Source organism: Miniopterus schreibersii (genome assembly GCF_964146895.1).
Source record: "Miniopterus schreibersii genome assembly, chromosome: 14".
Taxonomy (NCBI): domain Eukaryota; kingdom Metazoa; phylum Chordata; class Mammalia; order Chiroptera; family Miniopteridae; genus Miniopterus; species Miniopterus schreibersii.
The window spans coordinates 38,337,055-38,363,143 of record NC_138114.1 but is presented as its reverse complement, the minus strand read 5'-3'; the positions used below and the strand labels follow the sequence as shown (position 1 = coordinate 38,363,143).

Here is a 26,089-nt window from a genome sequence, read left to right as displayed (position 1 = left end):
TTTATTATATTTGATGTCAAGTATATCATTGAATGAGACAGAGGATTAAGATCTCTGCTAGCGATATTCATTTGGGGGTCATTAAAATGCAAATAGGATATCCTTATAACCTATTTGCATTAGGAATAGAAGAGATCAATTAGAGACAGTGTATAAAAAGAAGAGACAGAGGCTTAGGAGAGAGGTCAGAGGAACTCTTACATTTAGAGGGAGAAAAGAGGAATGACCTTAGAAGTAAGAAAAAAAGGGAGAAATTAGGTGTCACAGGAACCAAGAAAGGAGAGTTTTAAATAAGGGAGGAGTGCTGCTGGGAAGCCAGGAGGTCAAGTAACAGGTAGATAGAAAAATACCAATGTATTGGACAACATGCAAGTTGTTTGTGACTTCGGATAACACAGTTCAGGGGAGTGGTGGGAACAGATGGCAGATCACAATAGTTTGAAGAGTGAATGAGGGTGTGAAGATTGGAAACAATAATATGGACAACAACCCTTAACAGAATTTTTACTGTGAAGGAGGGCAGGAAAACTAAGAGAGATAGTGGGCGTCAAAGATAGTGATGGCATATTTCTCCTGGGAGACAGTTGAACAGGTTTGTATGTTGATGAGACTTATTCAGGAAAGAAGAGCTAGATGCTATAAGAAACTGAAGATATAAACAAAGTGAGAAGTCCTTTAAGGTTAGAAGAAATGGAGTCCAGAGGGATTGGCCTTCATTAAATGGAGGTGTAATTCCACCAGGGTAACAGCAGGTAAGAAACAAGTATTTCTCCATGTCAGAGATTAAAAAGTCATACTGAGGAGACACTTCTACCCAGTGCATAGGTGTAGTTAGGGCATCCTAGTTTGTGTACATGCTGCAAATGTGAGCACATGGATGCTGATCTGTTATGAATAAGTCAAGGAACTTGGATACAATAGTAAGTGACAGATAAAAGAAATGAGCATGTAACTGGATGCTGTGGTAGCAAGTGGCGGGGTTCACTTCCCTGTACATCCAAAGCCTAACAGGACTCAAGAGACTGGGGAAAATCTCTTAGGGCAAAGAAACGTCCCGGTGAGCACTTTTTTCCCTTTATATGCCAGGAAAAAACTGGAGATTTGTCTTTCTTAATGTATATGTACTAAATATACAGTGAAATATAACTTGAAACACATAAACATTCCCAGCAACTCAACCAACAATAACAAAAATGTCAGCACTCTAAATTACCAGCTCTGTAGTCTTTTCCAATTCTCCTGGTTATACAGATATAATTTTACATAGTTGTGATCATTGTATATGTATCATTTTGAGTTCTGCATGTTTTACTCATTGCTTTATATTGCCCTTTCTTTATTTCTACATAGTTCTCATATTTGTCATTCTTAATAGCAATAAAATATTCTATTGCATTAATGTACCAAAGCTTTCCCTCACTGTTGGGCATTTGGACTGTTTCCAGTTTTTGTCTGTAATATATAGCACAGCTATAAACATCTTTATACAAACAGGTTTTTTATTTCTTTTGAATTACATCCTTGGGCTGTATTCCAAGAAGTTGGGTTTCTGGGTTGAAGTATGTATATGATAATTTTTATGGCCTTTATTTTTGTTGCCAGATTTTTCTTTTTCAGAACAATTTCACCAGGTTGCAGGGCAGCAATGTATTAGTGAATCTTTTTCCCCAATACCCCACAACAATGAGTATTGTAATTTTTATTAATTTACTCTATTTTAATTGATGCAAGATTCCTTATGATTGTTTAAATTTGAATTCTGCTAACTATGAAAAGAGCTGAACATTTTCTAAATCCTTATGTTGTTTCCTTTTTCCCATCCCAAGTTTGGTTAATGACACAATACCATTTTGCCTCAGGCGCAGGCCAGGAGACAATTTTAGATTCATTCCTCTCCTTTATTCACATAGTTCCATCAGTTACTTATTAAATTCTATTATTTCTGACATGTTAGTATCACTCATATCCCGTCTTCTTTTCATTTTTATTTTAAACCTTATTATTTTTCCTCCTAAATGATTTCTCCATATCTAGTCTTAGACTCTAACAATTGCTTCGTATAGATTTGAGTAGTTTTTTAAAAAAATGCAACATGTGATCGAATCACCCTTGCTTGAAGTCCAAACCCTTTCACATGCACCCCTGGCCTTCAGCAGCCAGTCTCATTTTGCAGCCAGTGTACAGCTACATCCCTTTTGCACAACCTGCCCTTAGCTATCAAAATATATGTACATTTTGGAAGATGCCATATACTTTTTACTATTGCACCTTTTTATCTTGTGGCATTGTCTTTGGAATACCACCCTCTTTCTTAATTTCTCATCTTTCCAGTAGATCTTCTCTGACACTTTTAGGCAGGATTTCTTATCACCTTTTCTGTCCTTACATGGCACTTCGTTTATTTTTCTGGTATAGCACTTATCAAATGATGATATCTTATTTATTTACATATCTGTCTCCCCTAATAGATTGTGGACAAGGATCAGGATCCAGCCTATGTTTTATTCATTCTGTAGCCTCAGAACTAGGAATGCAGTAGGTGTCTTATAAGTGCTTGTTGAATAAATACTGTCTTATTCAACAACTGGCTCTACATTCATATGACCCAAAAGCAGTATGCATAAATGTGATTGTGATTTATTTAAAATCATTGTATAAATAGTGATTTAAATAAATTATGGTGATTTATATAAATCATAATGTTTAGCTTTAGTTTTATAGAGACAAACTAATTTTTAGCTTTTTAACTTAGGTAGTTACAGGACTATCATTCCAGTTAGGATATAAACTCCACTAGGACAGAGATAGTATCTTCATGTTTAGATCTGCAGGGTCTAGCATGTTGCCTGGAATATGGGAAGCACTTAATAAAATGTTTGTTTTATTATTTTCATTTCCTCACTCAGGAACCAGCTATTTCTAGTCATTGATTTTTATCTAAAGGCATGAAGAATTGTTCTTTAGGGGTATATCAGTTTCCTCTGTTTTTCTTTTGTAAACTTTTACGCATCATTTATGTAATGACAATTTTATCTTAACCTATTGCTTTTTTATTACTTTGAAACATGTTTTTATTGTTGCAGGAATTTATTTTTATTATAACTATTCTCATCTACTTTCTTATTGATAGTCTTTTCTGTTTCTTTCCTAATACAGTTAGGACAAAGTTCTGTTTCCTTTTCATATGGGCTTTTTTAATGTTTTAATTTTCAGTGTTAAGCTCTTTTAACTTGGAGTTTATTGCTATGTCTGCTATAGAGTAGGGATCTAATCTATTTTTTGGTAATGCAGTAGTGTCAAGAAAAGCAGATATTCATTGAAAGCATGTTTACTAAGGCTCCTTTTGAGGCCTTTTATGAGGCTTTTACATCATAAGGAGATGAGCACTACATGCCCTCTCAAATATTTATTGAACACCTATTTTGTGTTTGATCCTTGCTTAAGTTCTGGGTGTATGTTGATGAGTATAGCCAAGAGAGAGCCACAGTACATAAGAAAAACAAATAAATTATTACAAATTGCAAGTATACCTGTGAAAGAAGTGATCAAGATACCTGGGGTTAGGGGAGCTATTTGGACAAGGTGATCAGATAAAACTTTTCTGAGGAATAATTTATTTAAGCCTAGAACAAAAGAATGAAAGAGCCAGCTGTTCAAAGAATAGAGGGAAGAAAGTTCTAGGTGAGGTTCTAAGTTGTGTTTGTCAATGTCCTGAATCAGAAACAAGTTTATGGCATTTGAGGAATAGGAAGATGGGCAGTACTGTGAGCAAAAGGAGAGTGGTAGGACATAAGAATGCATAGACAGGCAAGGACCAGCTTTACCACGATGAAGAGATTGTGTATTTTATTCTATGAACAATGGAAAGCGATTACAGAGTTAAAAGGGCAGCAACATGTGCTATAGTCTACTTTCCCTATTCTGTGTGCCAAATAGATTGCAGGGTTAAAAGTAAGAGAGCAAAAGAGCTCAGTAAGGAGTCTGTTTCACTATGACATGATGGTGGATTGGGTTGAGGTAAATGGCAGGGGAGATGGTGAAAAGTTATGGTAGATGTGATTTGTTGAGTGGGGCTGAGAGAATGGAATTAATAAAGGATGACTTCCACCTTCTGAATAGTTAATATCTCTTTCAAGTGCCATTACATACCAAAAAAAAAAGAACTTTTCAAAAGGAAAGTACACCAGAATGAACACATATTCATGCTCAGGATACAATGTCTCTGCAGCAACAAAAAGTGACTTTAAAATATAGTTCAGGATAAAGATCTGAGCCCAGGCTCCTCCATTTCCTCCTGGAACCACCATTCCAGCTCCTATTTTAATTGGTAAAGAACAAATCTGTAATAATAAACACACACAAAAGGGATCATCAGCAGATGAGAGATTTTTGACAGATTTCTGTAAGACAGTTAAACAGATGGAAGCCTGTCAACAGATTAAGCAGAGTAAGGAAATGGCAACCCAGAGAGCATGAGCTCTGGGAAAAGATAACCAATCTGCCCAGCAAATAGGCTCAGAGTCAGGAGGATGGAATGAGGATGGGAGGCCAAGCCACGGGGTTGGTATGAAAGTCTGTCTGCAGGGGGCTACTCCCACAGCTCAGCTCTTCCTCCTCATTTAAGTGCCTGGCCCTGCCCATATAGAGCAGACAGCTCAGTCTGCTATCTCCAAGCCAATGCCGAACCAAAGCTTGGGAGCCCTCACCAAAGAGACTGAAGGAATGGGGATGAGCTAGTATTACTAACATGGAGTTGCTCTTGCATAGTAAATAAAACACTGAATAAAGCATTGTGGGATACCCATGCCAAGGGCTTCCTGTGCGCTCCTCCTCCCCCCTCTCTAAAGTGTAATGTGGTAGTCAGCAAGCTCTGCCTACAAAAGAGACATCCCAGTGAAAAGAGAGACTTATCTAAAAAAAGCCACATATTCAATAGCTGAAAAAAATCTGCACCTGCTACTTAGAAGAGTTTACTTAGTCCCCAATTTTTAAATATGAACTCACAGCCAAAGATCACAAGACATAAGAAGGAAACCAGTAGCGTGGAAGAGAAAAACCAAGAAAAAGAAATTTTAAAATTGACCCAAGAAGATTATAACTCAGGATCAGAACTTTAAAAATAAAAACCTGGAATAGTATTCTTATAAAGATATAGTAAGATATTATACTTGTAGAGTAAAAACACATTTCTATAAAAAAGGTACAATTATATTGATATTAATGGTATTAAATTATATATCCAAAAAGCTTTTAAAAGAAAAAAATCTAATAAAAGAATTGGAAGATAAAATCAAGGAAATCACCCATACACAGAACTTAGACAGAGACAGAAAGTTTGAGATAAAATATTACTGATATAGAGGATTAATTCAGGACACCCAACAGCTGGCTCATAAGAGATGCAGCCCAGAATCAAGGAAGAAAATGATGGTTACAGAAAAGAGTAAAAACTTTATTGACCTTCACAGTGTAAAAGTAAAGGAATAGTTGATAGAAAATACATGGTAGAAATTAGAAGAAGAAATAAGACACGCAAGGTTGATGTCCTCATGTAGTGTATGTGGAGTCAGAAAATGCTGTCTAAATCATTAGAATAATAAATGGAGAGATGGAGAAGAGGACGCCCGGGTTGCCGAGCCCAGGGAGTGGAGTCGGTTAGGATGACTTGCGGCGGCATTTCCTTAAATGTACTCTGGAGAATGTCAGTTCTGTAGACTATTAACATTATGTGGAAGGGAGAAAAATAAAAGGTTCCATGGTCAAGTAAGTTTGAGAAATACTGGGATACACAAATTTACTGAAACACTTCCCAGAACCTTTAATACATTCGTTTACATTATGAATCTCCAAGAAGGGGATTTAGCATGCAGAATTTCTTTAGTTATTCGACCAGAGTCTTATTTTCAGAGACCGTCTTGAAGAACTGGTGTTTCACTAACATGTTTGAACTACGCTGATTTGGAATATGGGCCCTGCTTTAAGGGAGGGACAGCAGGAGAGCAAACAAAAGAATTACAATAGGGAGCACTCAGAACCCGGGCCACCATTGATAGCCTCGTTACTGGTTTTTTGTTTTGTTTTGTTTAGTTTTTTTGCGTCCACTCTTGTCCTTTCCAGTATATTTGCCACTCAGTTGCCAGAAAATCTTTTATAAATATAATTTGCATGATGTCAGTCACTGCTAAAGACTATTTAATGACTTTTCACTGCTCCTAGAATAAAATTTAATCTCCTTACCACGTCTGACAAGGCTCTGTAATGAATGATCTGGCTGCTGCCCAGCTCTTTATTCTTATCTTTTCCAGCTTTCCCTTTTTCTTACTTCAGTCAGGTCTCACTGACCTGGTATGTGCTACGCCTCTCTGTATTTGAAGGCCTTCACATATGCTCTTCTTTCTGCCTAGACTGCTCTCCCCACTTTCCACATGCCAGGTTTCTCTTAACCCATCAGAGTCCTTCTTTGAGTAACTGAGCTAAGTAATTCTCTGTCAACTCGCTGTCAGCCCTCTTTATAGCATTTATCACAATTTGTAACTACATATTTATAATTTATTTGTTGGTTATAGATCATAAACTCCGTGATGGTGGGAAGTATGTCTGTTGTATTTATCAATGTATATGTAGTGCTGGCAAAAAGCCTAATACATAGTTAGGTGCTCAAATTTGTTGAATGAACAAATGAAGAATAGAAGTTAGCCTGACATCCTGCAGAGTTGCTAGTGGAATATTCTAACCTGAAGCTGTATTAGAACAGAAAGCTAGACAGGGCCTTTAGCTCCCATGATGGCCCAGAGAACTATGGAAAGCATTCTAATTTGGACAGAGGATAAAAGCAGAAGAGAATTAGAAAGCAAACAACAGTCTTTTCCGTCACAACAGACTACATGATGTATGCTATATGCTCAGTCATCTACAAACCAGAAACAGGGAAAAAAGCCTTTTATATCCAGAATTGCTATCCTCAGTTGTGTCTAATTACCAATACTTCTACTAAGTACCTAATGCTGATTTATAGACCCCACTTATATCCAAAGCGTAGATAATAATGGAGGTTGTGTGGATGGGTAAGAATGGAAACTTCATTATGTTCCTATACACAGGCTCTCCTTATGACTGTGGGCTGTAGGCATTTTTACTGCATGGGTCTCTTCCTTCATAAGGGCATTTTAAAACAAGAGCCTTCTGTTTTCTACCATAGTGAGTCAATATAGTGGAATTTGGGGAGGGGAAAAAGCAGGATGGTGAAGAGCATGCACTTTGAAACTAGATGAAACCCAGGTTCTCAACTAGCTAGGTCATCTCGAGGAATTATTTAATCTCTCTAAAACCTCAGTTTCCTCATCTGTCAAATGGGACTAATAAAAATACCTATTTCTTAGATTGTTGTGAAGTTAAATGGGATAATGAATTTAATGAACTTAGCACAGTTCCTGGTACAGTTGACATATAAAGAAATGTCAGCCGAAGTTGTTAAAATTAAAAAATATATTTTTCAAAGATGAAAAGACAGATTTTTTTCCTAATTGCTTTTTTGAGTATGACTTGATATAGCCTTCTAAGCAGTTCAGAGCTCTAAATGAGGATGGGAACTGGAAAGAGTAGCTACAATAACATGTCAGTATAATGAGGGTGATCACGACTCTACCTCCTGCCTAGAAACTTGCTTATACCACAATCTAGTTTGCAGTGGAAAGATGTACACATGGGGACAGTTTGATACACAGAGTAATTATTACAATGTTATACCTAATTATCATTCTGTTTTATTTCAACTGTGGAAGTTATATGACTTGACCAAACTACAGGAGGAGAGAACAGTTTATTCCTCCTAGCTCACGAGAAGAGAATTTTCATCTCTGCCTCTAGAGAGAGGCAAGGCCTCCCAGCCCCTGTTCAGTGCTCAGTAGCAAAGAAGAACCGTCTACTGCAAAGATCTGCTCTGCTCCCTGGCTGAGAATTGTGTTAATGACAGCTTACTTCTAAACTTGCTTTCTTTTATATATATTTTTTCCTGGTAAGGACTTCTTCCCTGATTAGAGAAACAGCCTAATTCCTTACCCGAGCCCAAGGTTATCAGTTATTGCCATTATGATTAAGGACGTTTCTTTCTTCCTTTAATGTCAGAGAAGTCATGTGGGGGTTAGAAGGAGCCTAGAATCATGGAACATAGACTAGGATTTAACTAAACAGATGGTCTGGGAAATATTTTTCCTCACTTATTTTCTTCCATTTTTTTCTTCCTTTGCTCTTCTACTTTACCTCAGAACCCACTTTCTCCTCCAAGAATGGCCCATTCCAGCAGGTGCTGCTAAGATCAGAATCTGTCAAAGGTGTGATCATGATTCCCCTGCATTTAAAGCACCCAAAGAGATTCTTAAAAATGCAGCATGATTCTTAGACTTCAGCCCAGACCTACCAAACCATAATGTGTGGAAATAGGACCTAGATATTGGCATTTTGAACAGGAACCCCAGATATTCTTTGCACATCAAAGTATGAGAACCACTGCCCTGTAATAGAGGCAGAGCAGGTTTTATTATCTTTATTTTACAGACCAAGGAATGGAGGTGCACAGATGTTAAATTATTTACGAAGTTCACATTTATTGAGTGCCAACATTATACAGTATACTTGTTCCTTCATGTATGTTATCTTGTTAATCTTCACAAAACCTTTGGAAAGTAGTTGCTGTTCTCTCTATTTGAAATGGTTCAGGGAGGTTAAACAACTTACTCAAGGTCACATGGCAAATAAGCTGTGGCACCAGGTCTTAAATTAGATATCGGTCTGACTCCTGGGCCCCTGTGGTGCTCTTTTCCTAGCATATGAGAAACATAATCCTTCCTCACCTTAGTTCCACAGTGTTTACCCCCTTAGATGCAGCTTCATTCCAGGTCTTGAGCTTTTGGAAAGTTTGCTTTTTTGTTTCAAATCCATCATAACATCTTGATGCGTTTTCCTCCTTCCTACCACAGCCAGGGCAAATCATATCAGGTCAGTTATAGCCTTCTTTGCTTGCATCCAAGTCTTTATGACTTCCCCTCAGCATTTTAGACTGTCAAGAGATGTCTGTCAGAATACTCCCCTAACCAGCACCTTCCAGCTCCAGCCATAGCCTTCCAGATGTTTCAGCATCTTCTCTCATACCCCCCTCCCCCACATCCCTGCCATTTGTCTTCATTCTAATCAAGCAAACCTATTTTGTCCTTTATGTATTATTGTCTCACATCTGCCTCCATTTAGTTCCAGACACTGTTCTATGTAGCCTCCTTCCTCCAAACCCCACTGCCCCATTAGCAGCAAATGGACTTCATGTTGGGGGTCAGTTCAAGGTAAAAGTGCCTGGAACCCTGTTTTGAGAAGGATTCTTAGGCCAATTCTGAGATTAGTGAGAGAGTATTGAGATCTATTACCAGCATCTACTGTGGACTCAGAAAAAGGGAGCAGCACCACACACATCACAAATTTGCCATCTCTGCATGGTTTAAACAAGCGCTTTAGAGTCAGAACTGGGTTTGAACCTCAGCTCTGCTGCTTTTTACCTGGGAGATCTCGAACACAGTTTCTTTATCTATAAAACAGAAGTGATAATACCAACCTAATAGGGGTTTACATTATATAAACTGCTTGCTGTCTGTGTCAACCAGTAATTGCAGCTAACTTATTTTTTCCTTTCCTCATTCAAGAACCTCCTTAAATTAAACCTGATGGTATAACTTATTGGCAAGAGAGACTGATTGAAAACTTTCACCCATCTCTAGTCTCTGTATATTAACAGCTCTATAAATCTATGAAATTAAGGGAATTTTAAGCTGGAGGGGAAGCCTATCAGCCTACTTCCAGTGTACTATTATATATAAATAGGGGTAGGGAGAGAAAAGGAAGGTGGGAGTCAGGGAGAAGGAAGGGAGGCTGGAAAGGAGGGGAAGAGAAAGAAAGAAAGGTGTCAATATTTTATTTGTTCAATGCAGTACCTAGTATAGCTCAGTATATAATTAGCCATGGAAAAGTAACTGGCTTTGGACCAAATGGAAGGTCCCTGGTTTTCTGTAACTCAAAATGAATGCTTTTCTCACAAGTTTTTCTAGGTTTTTGTATGGAATGGCTGCCACATCTTACTCATGTTAGTTACAGAACCAAAGATCCTCTTTGCAGACAAGGAAGAAAGATCCGGCTGCCCGTTCTTGTGAAGTTTGTACTTAGACATTCAGCCCCTGTGAAGGATTTATCCTCCTTCCTGGGAGAGGAATTTAGAATCCAGTTTTTAGGGTTGCACTCTGTGGTCCAGAAGTAGAAATCAAAACCCCAAAGGCCATGAATAAAGATGTGCCTTATTATAAGAGAGCTGTGATATGCCCTGGGAGAGAAGGCTCAACAATATTTCAGATACGTCATATGTGCAGGTGGATAACAAAGGAAAGAAATTCTCCCAGATTTGGGGTCTCTTGGGGAAGGAAAGGAACTCTCACAATGAAAAGGGATATTTTGTTTTTTTCCATAGCAGCAGCTTGGCTCCAATAGGAAAGACTTCCCAGTACTGAAAGGTCTGCCTGGCACTGGCCAATTTCCTTTGATACAGGTCCCTGCCTCCTCTGTCCCTTATCCTTCTTTGCATGACTGGGTGTCAGCATGAGGGCAGACACCTTCTGTTCTCTAGGTAATCATCTAGAATTTCTGTCTTCACAATGCAGGTATGGAGACACCCCATCGTGGAAAACCAAGATCTTCCCCTCTTGTCGTTACAGCCTGGGTCATCTTTTACTTGCACATTCATAGACCTAAATCTAGGGATTAGAATGGAGGTGGCTGGTGGAAAATCCTTGGATAACACCAGACCCTAAACAGAATTTCACTTTCCCAGTGGTATTTTACTCCTGACAGCACTAGTCTGTGTGCAAGCTATTCTACCTCTAATATTGCTGTTGCTGAGTGTTCTGCAGCTGTGTTGAAGTTGTTCATTTATGTGGTTTGGGCCAGTTTCTGAGAACTAGAAAGCAGAAGAATCCATCAGTGTTAGATCTGAACAAAGAAAATTATGATCTTTTTGGACTTGTCCTCTACAGTGCCAGTATAGATATAAAAACACCTGAAACTAATATAATATTCTGTGCCAACCATACTTTAACAAAAGAGGTCCAGAGCCATGGAAGCATGGAACAGACTGACAGATCTCAAAGGGAAGGAGGTGGGAGGGAGGTGGGAAGAGATTAACCTAAGAATTTATATGCATAGCCCACGGACATAGATAATAGCACCCGAAGACCTGGGGTAGGGTGGGAGCCTGGTGGAGGGAGAAAAGGGGGGAAAATAGGGGTATCTCTAATACTCTCAACAATAAAAATAAATTTTTAAAAATTAAAGAAAAACCCACAGTATAGAAACAATATAGATGCAGAGTAGATACCGAGAGCCGTAATTCTCAGGGAAGGAGAATGGGGGTGGGGAGAATTCCCCAAACTCTTTGGCTATAATATCCATTCCTTGGAGTTTTGTCTAATCAGTTTTCTTTATGTGTTATTTCTGTGGTTGGTTTTTTTTGTTGTCTGTTTTTTGCTTTTTTGGTTAATCCTCACTTAAGGATTTTTTCCCCCCATTGATTTTTAGAGAGAGTGGAATGGAGGAAGGGAGGGATGGGTGGGGCAGGGGGGGATAGAAGCATGGATTTGAGAGAAATACATCGATTGGTTGCCTCCTGCATGTGTCCTGACCCAGGCTGGGGAACGAACCTGCAACCCAGGTACATGCCCTTGACTAGGAATTGAATCAGACACCCTTCCATGCATGGGCCAATGCTCTAACCACTGAGCAACACTGGCCAGGGCTCTGTGGTTGGTTTTTGTATTTCTAGGGGTTTTATAATATCATTCAAGGACATCTAAAAACAAAACATTTGCTTCATTTTAGATGAGCTTTTTACACATCTCAAAAAAAACAAGGGTATGTTTGGTCATCCTGGTCGTATTTGGAAATGTATATTTTGTTTGACATTATTTGAAATAGATTTTTGCTCCTTGAAATAAGTGTAGAAATGCTTCCATATGTTTGAAGTTGGTCTGTCATTTTGCTAAGAGGAAAAGAAAAGATACAGTTTATAGCAATATTCATATGAACACATATAATGATGTTTTCTCAAATTTAGCAAAAACCTCTTTTCTACTGCTTCAATATACTACTAAAATTAAGATGACAATATCATTTGTTTAAAAATATTAAGTTGTGATTGAAGTATTTTTAAAAATATAATGAAACTAAGCTACATTTTACTGTTTTGATTTCTTATACAAAATAAGATATTAGATGAGGATCTGACTTTAATTTTTTTTCCAAATAGCCACAAATCCATATTAAAAAATGCTTTGGCTTTTTCATGTACTAAACTTTTTTCTTGCAATAAATTTTTATGTATAATTTTTTAAAAAATTGTTTTCTGCTCCATAGATTTCCTTAATAATTCCTGAGCTAGGAATGTTTTAATCATTGCAGCTTTTATGGCATATTTTAATAAATGGTACATCAAATAAACGTCCCTTCATTATTCCAATTTTTCAGAATTTTCTTGGCTTCTTCAGATGAATGTTAGAATGATTTTATAAAGTTTCAAAAATATCTGCTGGGATTTTTTATTAGAATTTTATTAAACCCATAAATTAGTTTAAGAAAAATAATTGATTTTCCTGTCCAGGATCATGGTAGGTCTTTTCCTATATTCAATTTTAAAATATTGCTCTGTAAATTATATAATATCTTATATATGGGTCCATTAAATTTTAATTATTGATATTATAGATTTTCTTTGAGGGGTGTGGGTCAGGGGTGTAGGGTGAAAACATTAGCATTACTTTAAATGTTCCTAACTCTAGTTTCCCCATTCTTTTTATAATGCTACATTTGATAATGGAAGGGTATTTAAGGACTTACCAACCTGTAGCAGAACAAACTATCCAATGCATATGAAGATCTTAAGATTATAGTACCATGAAGAACCATTTCCCAACTTCTAAAATGCCAAGTTAGATGTATTCTTAATTGCCTACCCAGAGTCTTTTAGCCAAACAAGGCATTGATGATTATTTTTTCCTCCTAATTTTCTGTGAATGCATAACTTGCCATCAATAACTATTTACTTCAAGTTATCTGAGACATAAGTGTTCCCCTGGCCAGTGTGGCTCAGAGATTGAGCATCGACCTATGATCCAGATCTCCGTTCAGTTCCGGTCAGGGCACATGCCAGGGTTGCAGGCTTGATCCCCAGTAGGGGGCATGCAGGAGGCAGCCAATCAATGACTCTCTCATCATTGATGTTTCTATCTCTCTCTCTCCCTCTCCCTTCCTCTCTCTGAAATCAATAAAGACATATTAAAAAAAAAAAAAAAGGTACTAAAAATGTAATGCTTTAAACAACAACAAACAAACTTAAGGTTTCAGTTGCCAAAGGGGAGAAGGGTTGGGGGACTGGGTGAAAAAGGTGAGTATTAAGAAGTACAAATTAGTAGTTACAAAATAGTCACAAGGATGTAAAGTACAACATAGGGAATATAGTCAGTAATAACGTAATACTGTATATGGTTCCAGGTAGGTACTGGAAATATCAGGGGAACACTTTATAAAGTATATGATTGTCTAATTACTATACTGTACACCTGAAACTAATATGAAATCATATTGAGGCCCTGGCTGGGTAGCTCAGTTGGTTAGAGCATCGTCCTGATACACCAAGGTCCCAGGTTCAATCCTTGGTCAGGGCACATAACAAGAATCAATCAATGAATGCATAAATGAGTGAAACAAGGAATACATCTCTCTCTCTCCCCTCCACCCTAAAATTAATTTAAAAAATTATATTGAATATAAACTGTAATTGAAAATTTTTTAAAAAAAGTTTTAAACTTCAGGGTCCTCTCTCTCCCCCACTTAAACACACCTGCCGTGTCCTCTTGAGTGCTCCAACAGTATTTCTCAGTTGTGACTTCATTTTCACATTTCAAAGTCTCCCAACTTGTATACTCATCTCCTGCCAGTTAGTCCACACCAGTACCTTTCACCTTTACCAAAGTCAGAGTGAGCTTCCTAAAACTCATAAAGCTGATACTGACACTCCCTCTCATTTAAACACGGGATAAATACAACAAATACACATGAAGGATGAGCTAGCTATATTTTATAATTAGTATGTTGAGTGCTAGTGAGACAAAGATAAATAGGACATGGACTTGTATACCTAGTTGTTACAGGATAAAGGCCAGGCATGTTAGCATCACAGGCTGGTCTGACCTCCGCCCACTCCCTTACCTGTCCCCTGACATCAAGCCACACTGGACTCCTGAGAACACATTCACTTTGCTCAAGCTGTTCCTATGCCTCCGCTGCTCTTCATGGCAAAATCCTACTCTTCTTTCAATGCCAGGTGCAATGTCATGTGCAATGTGGAGCTTCTCTCAGTGCTTACCCTTCTGCTAACACCATAGAAGTAGAGCTAACTGCTCCCTTTCCTGCTCTCCCACAGCAGTTAGTTTGTACCAGTAGTGAGCACATAGAGACTGATAGCTAATTGTCTCAGTGTCTGTCTTCTTGACTTTATTGCAGTTGTCTTATAGCAGAGGCCCTGAGTCAGTCACCTTTTGATACCTGCTTTAACGCCTTATCTTACAAACAGGCACCGAAATGCTCAAGTCTGTGAGAGGAAGCCAGCAAGCAAAGAAGGTACTCAGGCCTTTTTGCCTTTTCTGATAAATATGATGGTATTTTCTCATGGCAAAAGTTCAACTTATTTTTTGCATCTAAGAGTTGTAATGTACTTCTTGACCTCAGTGAAAACAGCTTGGAGGCAGCATAGGATCCTAGAAAGAGGGTAGGGTTCGGAATCAGAGAACCTGTTTAGTCCATACAAACTCTGTGAATTTGAGCAAGTCACATAACCTCCATGAGACTCAGCCTCCTCCACTATAAATTAGGAATATCTGCCTACCAGGGTTGTTTTCAGGGTTATGTGAAATTATACACATGAGAAGCTGAAAAAAATTTTACAGTGAGAAAGCACTATAAATGTCAGTGTTATTTTCATTATGGTTATTTTTATATGTAAATGGAGACAGTTTTACATAAAATACTATTTCTGTTTCAGAGATTTTAGAAATTATTTTGGAGGAGTAAAGCTCATGTAAATATACTTTAAGTATTTTATTTCTTTTAAAAAATGATACTTGTATCTAAATACTTCTATAGGTTTTCTAATTTTTAATATATCCTGGGAAGGGGTGCAAAATTTCATCTCTCCCTCTCTATTTTTGGGCCATCCTACTTGTAGGATTATTATCAGGTCTCCCCTGCTTAGAATATGCATTGGCAGGAATAGTATTTTGGATGCTAATCTGTTTTTACTCTCCCTGTGTTTTCTAGTTTTCTCCTCTCTTCAAGCAGGTAGCTGACTGCATGCTCACTGACTCAAAGGCAGCACATGGCAGGGCAGGAAGGAGAACACACGAGCTGTCCTCCACCTCTCTCGCTCCTCCTCCTGCCGCTTCTGTCCTTCTCCTCCTTCTCCCCCTTCTCTCTCCACCCTCTCCCCGTCCCAGTCCCTGTCTCCCTCCTCTCATTCCTCTTCATCTTCTATAAACTTCAGTCTCATGCTAGGCAGCAGTCCTGGTACCCTCTTTCTCCCTCTCTTCTAGTCCTACAGAAACTCTGTCCCTCTGCCATCGTGGCAAAGCAGAACTTCTGTTTGGTCAGCGCACAGCAACCCCTTTGCCCATGTGTACACCTGGCAAGATGATGCTGGGGTAGGGCAGGGATAGGGCCTTCCTGACAAAACACCATCTCCCTTCCTAGTGGAAGAGTTCTTTAATTATGAAGTGCTGATTGGGGATTGTTTCCATCTGAAAAAAAGTTCTCCATCAGGGTCTCAGGGTTGAAAGGAGTATCTTAAAGAACTGAGATTGTCCCTTTTGATTTCCTGTGTCTGGGTGGTAATTCTCTCAACAATAGCCATGTCAGCACATGTCCTCAGAATCTGTGAGGACTCAGATGCTTTCTCCCGGTCCTTCGGTTCTGGTGGAACCTCCAATAGCACAGGAGGAAGGGAATTGCAAGTAATACTTTGCCCTGTGCCTTGCAGGGAAACAGGTCTGGTTTCCTTTTTGAGCTGAGATATGCTTGTCATGACACTCCCTTCTCTACTTAGCTGCTCCAGAAATGGTTAGATTTCTGTATGTGGTGCTCAGGTTTCTGCATTCAAACAGCTGTAACAGCCCATCATTGGGGTGTATTCAATAGCGCTTTATACTTGTATAAGTAAATTGCGTTCTCCTATGCTCTCTTCAAAAGGAGAGGTCTAAGGTTTTTTAGAGGCATCTATTGTGTTGTCATCCTTGGTAAATGTTTGTTTTCTAGCAGATCTCAGAGTTCTTAGAGAATACAAAATAGATAAGTTTTTTGTTTTTTTTTAATTTATCTTTATTGTTGAAAGTATTACAGGTGTCCCATTCCCCCCCCCCCCCAATTGACCCCCTCCACCTTGCTCCCACCCCTTCCCCAGGCCTTCACCCCATCATTGTCTGTGTCCATGGATTATGCATATATGCATATAACTTCTTTGGTTAATCTCTTCCTACCCTCCACCCCCCTTCCCTCTTCCCTCTGAAATATGATAATCTGTTACCTGCGTCAGTGTCTCTGGATCTATTTAGTTCATCAGATTCTTTTGTTCATTAGCTTCTTGTTAAAGAAGACCCTTCAACATTTCCTGTAGTGCTGGTCTGGTGGTGATGAACTCCTTTAGCTTTTCCTTGTCTGAGAAGCTCTTTATCTGTCCTTCAATTCTAAATGATAGCTTTGCTGGGTAGAGTAATCTTGATTGTAATTCCATGTTTTTCATCACTTTGAATATTTCTTGCCACTCCCTTCTGGCCTGCAAAGTTTCTGTTGAGGAATTAGCTGACAGTCATATGGGTGCTCCCTTGTATGTAATTAATTGCTTTTCTCTTGCTGCTTTTAAGATTCTCTCTTTGTAGTTAACCTTTGGCATTTTAATTATAATGTGTCTTGCTGTGAGCTTCTTTGGGTTCCTCTTGTTTGGGACCCTCTGTGCTTCCTGGACTTGTAGGTCTATTTCTTTCCCCAGGTAGGGGAAGTTTTCTGTAATTATTTTTTCAAATAGGTTTTCAATTTCTTGCTCTCTTTCCTCTCCTTCTGGCACCCCAATAATACGAATGTTGGGCCTCTTGAAGTTGTTCCAGAGGCTCCTTATGCTATCTTCATATTTATGGATTCTTTTTTCTTTTTGCTCTTCTGGTTGGGTGTTTTTTGTTTCTTCATTTTCCAAATGGCTGATTTGATTCTCAGCGTCCTCTACTCTACTGCTGATTCCCTGTAAATTATTCTTCATTTCAGTTTGTGTAGCCTTCATTTCAAATTGGTACTTTATTTTCTCAATTATTTTTGTCATACTCTTACTAATATCCTTGAGCATTCTTATAACCATTATTCTGAACTCTGTATCTGTTAGTTTGCTTGGATCTATTTTATTTAGTTCCTTTTCTAGAGATTTCTTCTGTTCTTTCCTTTGTGACATGTTTCTTTGCCTCCACATTTTGACTGCTCCCTGGTGTTTGTTTCTATGTATTAGGTAGAGCTGCTATGTCTCCTGGAATTTGTAGAGTGGCTTTGTGTAGTAAGTATCCTGTAGGGTCCAGTGGCTCAGCCTCCCCAGTCACCTGAGCTGGGCCTTCTAGGTGCTCCCCTGTGTGGGCTGTGTACACTGTCCTGTTGTAGTTGAGCCTTGGTTGCTGTTGGCATCACTGGGAGGAATTGACCCCCAGACAAATCAGCTGTGAGGACCAGCTGCAACTATGGCCAGAGAGCTGCTGTGCTGGAGACACCCCTATGTAGCAGGATTTACTTCAGTGGAGCTTTGGTGTTCACCAAGTGTGCCCCTTGAGTGTGTCACTTGTAGATGTGGTAGGGTTATAATCCAGCGTGGTTGAGTCTGACCACCAGGTGCACTGTCTCTGAGGCCTCCCGGGAGGTGCAGAGTCAGACCGTGCCAGTGCCTTGCCCAGGGCCACCCAGCATGAGCTACACAGCAATCTGTAGATGGCTGCTACTTGTGCTGGGCTTGGAGGTGCCCAGGAGGGGCCAAGCAATGAGCCAATGCAGCTGCCACTAGTGCCAGGCCTAGGGCCACTTATCGAGCCATATGGGGCACTCTGCTGCTTGTTTGAGAGATTTTAGGAAAGTCCTAAGCATGAGGCTCGAGAGGCCATTTGCATAGAAAAGCCACTGGAAATGGCTTGGATGAGCCTACAAGTAGGGAGGGGCGGGGCCTCCAGGAATCACGGGGCGGGGCCAAAGGTGTGAGTTGGGTGCTCGCGATTCAAATATGCCACCTGCCTGCCGGCTGTGTGGGGGGAGGACTCACCAAAGGAGAAATGGCCTCTGCCAGCTCTTCTGCCTGGGTGAAAGCTGCCCCTCCACCTCTTGCCCAGATTTCAGGCAAGTTAGTTTCCCCCCCCCCCAGTGTCCCAGGTTCCTTTCCAGCTGCTGCTCAGCGCTGGGCTCAGAGGGAGCGCGTCTGAGTGAGTCCGTGCGTGGGCCCTTTAAGAGGAGCTGCTAGGGCTCCCGCACCCTCTGGGACCCTCAGCCACAGTCCCTGCTGGTTTCACAGCCCGGAGTTGTGGGGACGTCTCTTCCTGGCCCTGGAGCCCTGGGCTGGGGGCCTGCTGTGGGGCTGGGACCCCTCGCTCCTCCTGGAAACCCCCACCGCCGAGATTCCCCCCCTGGGTTTCAACTGCGGTACTGGTTGCGGGCCCTCCGCCCCGTCTCTGCGATTCAGCCCCTATCCGCCCACGTCTCTGCCCTTCCTACCGCTCTCGATGCTCCTTCAGTTCCCTGCTTGTGGGGCTTCTGTTCAGCCAGATTTCAGGAGGCTCTGAGTGATGGTGGTTCTGTATTTTAGTTGTAATTTTGATGTGGTTGCGGGAGGCGGCAGGTGCAGCTGTTACCTGCGCCGCCATCTTGTTTCAACGGCTGAGTTTTGATCATAGGGAAAGCAATGTGGGAGCTATTAGGCATGGGCTTGAAAAGACAGACATGGATAGAATATCCTATTGGATCTTGAGTTCCAGATGGTGATGGATGTGTGGAAAGCTGAAAGTATAATTACCTTTACCTCCTGTACAGTTTAACTTCAATCACTGTTGGATAGGCCATGTTTGTGGCTGTGGACCCTCTCAGGAAGCACAGCTGCCCAGGCATTGGCCTCATCTATGTATGTCTCAGCTTATTTCATTTTGATCTGTGGATATGGTTTACTTCAGGTTGCAATATCTTCTTTTTCTTTCTTACAGATTCATGAAGGTGGCAGGGAGCACAGTGGATGCAGTTACCTGGCAACAGTAGGTATTCACCATTTTTGCTCTTATTATCAGCTGCTGTGAAATGAAAGATATTAGTTGTCATGAAGTTTATAGGTGACATTTAATAAGCTATTCTTCATCCTTCAAGAGAAATAGTTAAAACTAACTCCAAAGCTGTTCTTATGACACATACTATCTCATAGTAATACAATTAAAAAAAAAAACACCCACAACTGCAATACTAACACTTTTGGGAAAGCTCAACTATTATGACCTCTTTTAAATCAGTCTGTCATCGGTGCGCAGGTAATGGAAATCTGAACATGCCAGCGTTTCCCCATAAGCTTTTCCTTAGGAATAAATTTCCTTAAGAGAGGAAATATTGTTAATTACTCAATATATTGTGTGAAAATAGAAACACTTCATTACATTAATGGCAGTGGTCTTAATTAGTGCCAAGAGATTCACTAACATGAAGCAAGTAAAATAAAAAGAATCTGAAGGGAACAAAGCAGCTTCAAGAGAGAACACCCCCCACCCCAACTCTCCAGGAAGACGCTTATAGTGGCAAAGATGCGTTACCCTAAACTTTGCCTTGTAAAGACGATTATCTGATATATAAAGGGGAATTAAGGTTGCGGATGGAATTACGGTTGCTGACCCAGAGTAGGGAAGTTATCCTGGCTTTTCCAGACGAACCCAAATCATAAGAGTAGTCATAAGAGTGGAAGAGTGAGGAAGAAACAAGGAGGAACAGGGAGAGTTAACAACAAGGAGGAGGCCACAGTGATGTGATGTGAGAAAGAATAGATTTTAAAGTTAAAATACTGACTGCCTCTGGGTGTAGGGGGTAGGGATATGGACTGAGAGGGAAAGGTGCATGAGGAAATTTTCGAGAGTGATTATAATGTAATCTATATTTTGAGAGGGATTTGGGTTACACAGGAGTATGCATTTGTCAAAATTCATCAAATGATATGCTTAATATTAGTGCATATCATTGTATGTAAAACTTAAGAAAAATAGCCATGAACACATACTGAGCTCTAGTTAATGGTATGCCTAATGAAGTATTTAGGATGAAGTATCCAAAGTCTGCAGCTTGCTTTGAAATGTCTCGTCAGATAAAATAGATCAGTGAATGGTCAGAGGGATAGATAGATTGAAAAATGTGTTATAGAGGACATATAGCATGGTTTTCACTACATAATTCTTTCAATTGTGTCTGAAATTTTTCATAATAAAATGTTAGGGAACAGGCCTGAATTGTTACACCTAAATAAATAATTTATTTATTATGAAATAATATGTTGCTGTGAAAATATTTATGAAAAACATAATAGATGGGAAAATGCTTTTGTCAAGTGAATAAAGTAAAATAAAATATACAAGTCATACCTCAATAATATAAAATGCACATAAACTCGAAGAAATAGGTTCATAGTGTTAATATTTAAGTATATGGAAAATGGAGAATCTTTTATTCTCATTTTTACTTTTTTGTAGTTTCCAATTTTTCTGCAATAAGCATGTAGTGCATATTTCTTTATAATAGAAACTTAGTACCCACCTCCACCCTTCCCACTTCCAATCCCCCCTCTCTAGAAGCAGTCATCACAGTTTTAGCCACTTCTGATACATGTTTGCATATTTCTAAATAACAATCTGATGCTGTTGTTTCTTGGTATTTTCTCCAATTCAAATATTATCTATTAAGTTCTTTCTATGGAAGAAGCTAATTTAGCTCTCTTGCCTACCTAACTCCTCACACACTGAAACATCCTTACCTTTGCCCATCCTCCAATATTTTCTAACGTATTGGTGAGATCAGAATTCAGTGCTTACATTTATATTACTAATAAATATGACTCACAGCAGAGAATGTGGCATGCTATGATTACATTTTCTTTCCTTCACAACTTTTTGCCTTCCCTGGAGTAAATAACTGTCTTTCTCATTTGCCTAGTTTCCTAACTCTATACCAAAGGGGTAAATCTCTCTCTGTGCAAACACCCCAGGTAGCCATCAGTTTCTTCTTGTCCTTGGAGATAGACTGCGGGAGCAGGCCCTCCTCTGGTCCCGTCTGGACTGGTTGACCTCTGTGCTTCCTGCACAGCTGTTGTCCTGGGATCTCCCTTCACCATCATCTGGGGATTCCTTTGACTCTCTTATTTGTTGGATCCATGCCTTTTTTTGAGGTTTACTCCCTCAATTTGGTAGAACTTTTTTCTTTCTAGGAAATTCCTGAAAAAAGATAAATGAGAGGTAAACATGTTGAGACCTTATATTAGAGTGTGATTTATATTTTGGATGCATAAAGATTTCCCTCAGATTTTGATGCTTTAGCTCCATTTTGTTCTAGCTTTCCTTGTAACTATTGAGAAATCCAGTGCCTTTTAAATTTTTAATTCTTTTATTTGCCCTGATTTTTCCTATCTTGATACTTTTAAGATCTTCTTGTCCCAAGCAATCCTTTATGTGGTTCTCTTTATTCTGCTCAGTGGGTATAGACCCTGCCAATGTGAAATTCTTACCCTTCAATTTAGAAAAATTTTTCTGAATATTTTTTCTTGTATAATTTTCTTTTTATTTTATGTGCTGTTTCTTTCTGAAACTGCTGCTAGTCAGATATCAGAACAATTCCCCAAACAGTACTCTAATTTTTATATATTTTTCTCTCGTTTTTTCTTCCGCTTTCTGATAAATCTCCTTAATCATCTAAATATTCTATTGACATTTTCATTTCTGTTATTATATTTCTAATTTCTAAAAGCCCTTTTTATTCCTCAAAATTTTCTTTTTTATGGCTTCTTTTCTTGTTTTTCTGAGGATATAAATTTTAGTTGTTTATTTAGTTTCTTTTGTTCTTTTCTCGCTGCTCCTTCCTTCCCTCTGTGTTCCCTCTCTCTCCCCCCCTCTCTCTCCAGTAGTTTTCTTAGTTTCTGAATTAAAATTTTTGTCCTTTATGTCTTTCCTTCCTTCCCCATTCCTTTATTTTAGTTTCTGTCTTTCACATTAAAGATTTTCTTAAATGTCCAGTGATCCTTGGATCTCCACTAATGTTTAAGAGAGAGGCATGAAAGCTGATTGGACTGTTTTGTTCATGGACATTTCCTAACTTGTGGGGGTTTATGTAGGGTGACCTGGCTGGGTTATTACCTTATGGGTCTCCTAATTGTCCGTATCTGTTGCTCAACTGAAGATATGTGGATTCTCATGTCATCTTCTATATTCTGTGGCAGTATGTTGTTTTGGTTTAAGAATATGAAGAAAATTTGCCCTCATGGAGGTGTATAGCTAGATCTATAGCTAGAGGAGTATTTGAATTGCCTTTTTCAGATTTTCGTGGCTGTTCTCAGATACTACACTGAAATTCCACAAGAGATAGTCCTAAAGATTTGTTGCAATGTGGAATATGAAGCCATTTCAATGGGCTTTTCATACTCTGATGCATTAAAATCTATTGGTCTTGCATTTTGAATGTATCTTTTACCCATGCATGATTTTGTAGCATCATGCATTGATCATTTGGAAAATACTGTTTTACTGAGTTGTGAGTTAGGCAGATATTCCAAATGTTGACACATTTCATTATAATACATTTTAAAAAGCACATTTATTATCACTGCTGACCTAATTAGAAAAGTCTTTAAGTTTGGGGAAGCAGACCAGCTCATGGTAACAGATACAAATATTCTAAAATCATAACTTTCATTTAGCAGTTCAAAATTTATAATCAGCCACAGGTTCTGTCAGTTGTTTCCCTTGAAGTCACAGGCTTACTTTGTTCTTTCTTTCTTGAGAAAATGTCTTTTAAAAACCCAAGTCCTAGTAATCACAATTCATCTATCAGTCATTGTTTCAAGTAAAAATGTTGTTCCATGAAAAAAGTGACCAATTCGGTTTGTAATTCAATCATACAAGTGGAAGACAACCATCATACTTTGCTGTGGAAGGTGAAGTCTTTTATGTATATTTCTAATTTAATCATACAGATTATCTTTAAATGTGTACTTAAGAGTTAAAATTTAATAAAATAACTTTCATTACTTTATTAGGGGAATTATGAAGTAAAACTGACATTTTTGTTTTATTGCAAACATGTGACAGTGATCACCAGCACAGTTTGATGCTCATGGCTTGACTTGTGCTAAGCTGCCAGCAGTTTTACCCACTGTTGCTTTTGTACCATCAGTCCAAATGTCAGCATAGTTTTCCAGTACAAACTGTGAGAGTAAAATCAATTATTTAACACTTTGTGTCACCATTTGTATTTAGTGCCAATGCACCAAGTTATTTTAGTGCCACTCACATAAAAGATCTTTATTAATGCTTAATTGGTGTTGATGTTGGATGGATGCAAGAAAAAAAGTTATGTCTGTAGATTTATCCAGATAGTAATATCCTGAAATACTAACTTTGTCTTCATGTTTGTAGCTAAATCTTTAATTTAACAAGTTACTGTATTGTTGGGAAGTGGCACTGAGGTGATTCCTTTTACTAACTTTGCTCATTTTTCATCTAGCAGTCACTCAACAGTGTCAACTGTAGAAGGCTCTATCAGCTACCTCGTGTACCTTTCTAGCCAATGTAATATAATAGCCTACTCTTTTAAGTACAATAACCTTCAAAATAATTTTAAAATGTTATTGTAGAATGAGACAACAAAATGTTTTTATTTTCATGTTAGACATAAGAAAAACATTAGCACTTCAAAATAACTTATTGGATGGTCATGGGGTTACATAGATTATAGCAGGTACAATAGAAAAAAGCTTGTTAAGAACACAGTAGATACATTGAGAACAAATTAAGTTAATCTTTGAAAATATACATATTTATAATCCCAAAACCATACTTTAGAAGAATCTACAAAACAAGAATATACATGCATATATTATATTAATCATTGAGCAATGACACTGTCACTTGTCATATAGATTGAAAATGGCAAATAAGTGTCTTAGTGTTATAATGAAAAGTTTTGATCTCATGGACCCCTGAAAGGGTCTTGTGGACCTCCAGGAGTCCCTGGATCACACTCTAATAACCACTGATGTAGAATGAAGGTAGGGATCTGAGGGTCTAGTTGCTTTTCAGTTTTCCTGTGTCAGTCCACCTGTTCACCCCATTCTCAAAGGCACCTGGTGCTTCCAGCTCCTGAGACTTTCTGGGGTTCCACAGCAAGAAGGAGCCTGCTTCTAGGCTTCCTAAAAGAATGAATTCAGCCTCTTCCGGTCAGGTAAATCAGTGACCACTTTTCCTTCTGTTTTCTGACATCAACACTTTCATTGTGGTGTTTTTTTGTCCTATCTCTTAGACCTTGTAGGTTAATGCCTTTTTTTTTTTTTTTTAATTCATTACCATTGTTTTAGTGGGGTTTTGGGAGGGAACTTGGTAAATGCCTATTTTTAAACCACTATATTTAATCTGAAACCCTTCTGTCTGCTTTTTTGTTCTCTAGGATTATTTTTAATAAAACTCATTTTTAATATTTATCAAGTTAGGCAACCCCAGGTGTTCCCAATGCCAGGGCCCCATCAGAGACCAACAGAATAACAATCTAAGGCTTTGTGGCCCAGACATCAGTGTTTTTAAGAAGCTCATTAGGTGGTTCTGATGTTTAGTGAGGACTGAGAACTACTGCCTTCTGATTGACCATCAGTAACCGCTGGTGCTTAAATTCCAGAGAGCACACTCAGCCTTATGGCTTCTATACCACCAGCAGCAGTAGCATGTGGGAACTTGGTAGAAAAGCAAATTCTCAATTCCCATCACAGACCCACTGAATCAGGATCCAACAATCTGTGTGCTAACCTCTCTCCAGGTGATTCTGATGTAGTCTAAAGTTTAAGAACCACAGCCATAGAAGATGACTGCCTGGATCTGATTTCTAAGAATATATTCATCACCGTACTTTCTGGCATAAAACTTTCTTCAGTAGCTTCTTTATTGACATGTGGATGGGAGAAAAGTTTTAAGAAAAATTGCCTTGGGAATTAGCCTTTAGAAAATTCCTTGCTCTTTGTAACCAGAGTCAAAGCTTCAAGTCATCTAATTTTCAATAACTTTCTTATATAAAAGTCAGCACTTTTCTTTCTTTGGTCTTAGTCTGCACTTATATACATCATTCCTCACTTCTGTTGTTGCAGAAAAATGAAATATAGAGGTATACTACAGCTATAGGCTTTAAAGAGATCAATTTAGAGAGATCAATTTTAAAAGTTAGAATTTTAGCTACATTTAAAAGCATAGAAATGAACATTTAAAAATATATATATATATTTTTATTAATTTTAGAGAGGAAGGGAGAGGGGAGAGAGAGAGAGAGAGAGAGAGAGAGAGAGAGAGAGAGAAACTGATGAGAGAGAGAAACATTGATTGGCTGCCTTCTGCATGCCCCCTACTAGAGACAGAGCCTACAACCCAGGCATGTGCCCTGGCTGGGAATTAAACCAGTGACCTCTTGGTGCATGGGATGGCGTTCAACCAATTGAGTCACACTGGCCAGGGCAAAATGAACATTTTTAAAAAGTCATTGCAAGAGCAACTATGAATTTGCCTGCAATATAAGTAAATGTGAGCAAATGACCCTGAGAAGAACATCTATTGGAAATTCATGAGTGTTGCCAGGGGTAATGGGACATTAGAGTGACTTGTTAAGCAGAAATTCTGCTTAAAAGGAAAAGCTGAAGGAATCCATCACATAGATACTAAATTTTAGAGAGAAGAGTTCAAGC

General features: G+C 38.8%; 1 protein-coding gene across 1 annotated transcript in view; it reads left to right on the top strand.

The window, feature by feature from the left end:
• HPSE2 (heparanase 2 (inactive)) overlaps positions 1 to 26,089 on the top strand; it is a 408,005-nt gene that overhangs the window by 238,641 nt on the left and 143,275 nt on the right. The window contains exon 6 of the mRNA XM_081158111.1: positions 19,341 to 19,388. Coding sequence (XP_081014237.1) covers positions 19,341 to 19,388 — 48 coding nt within the window. The remainder of the gene's footprint in view (positions 1 to 19,340; positions 19,389 to 26,089) is intronic.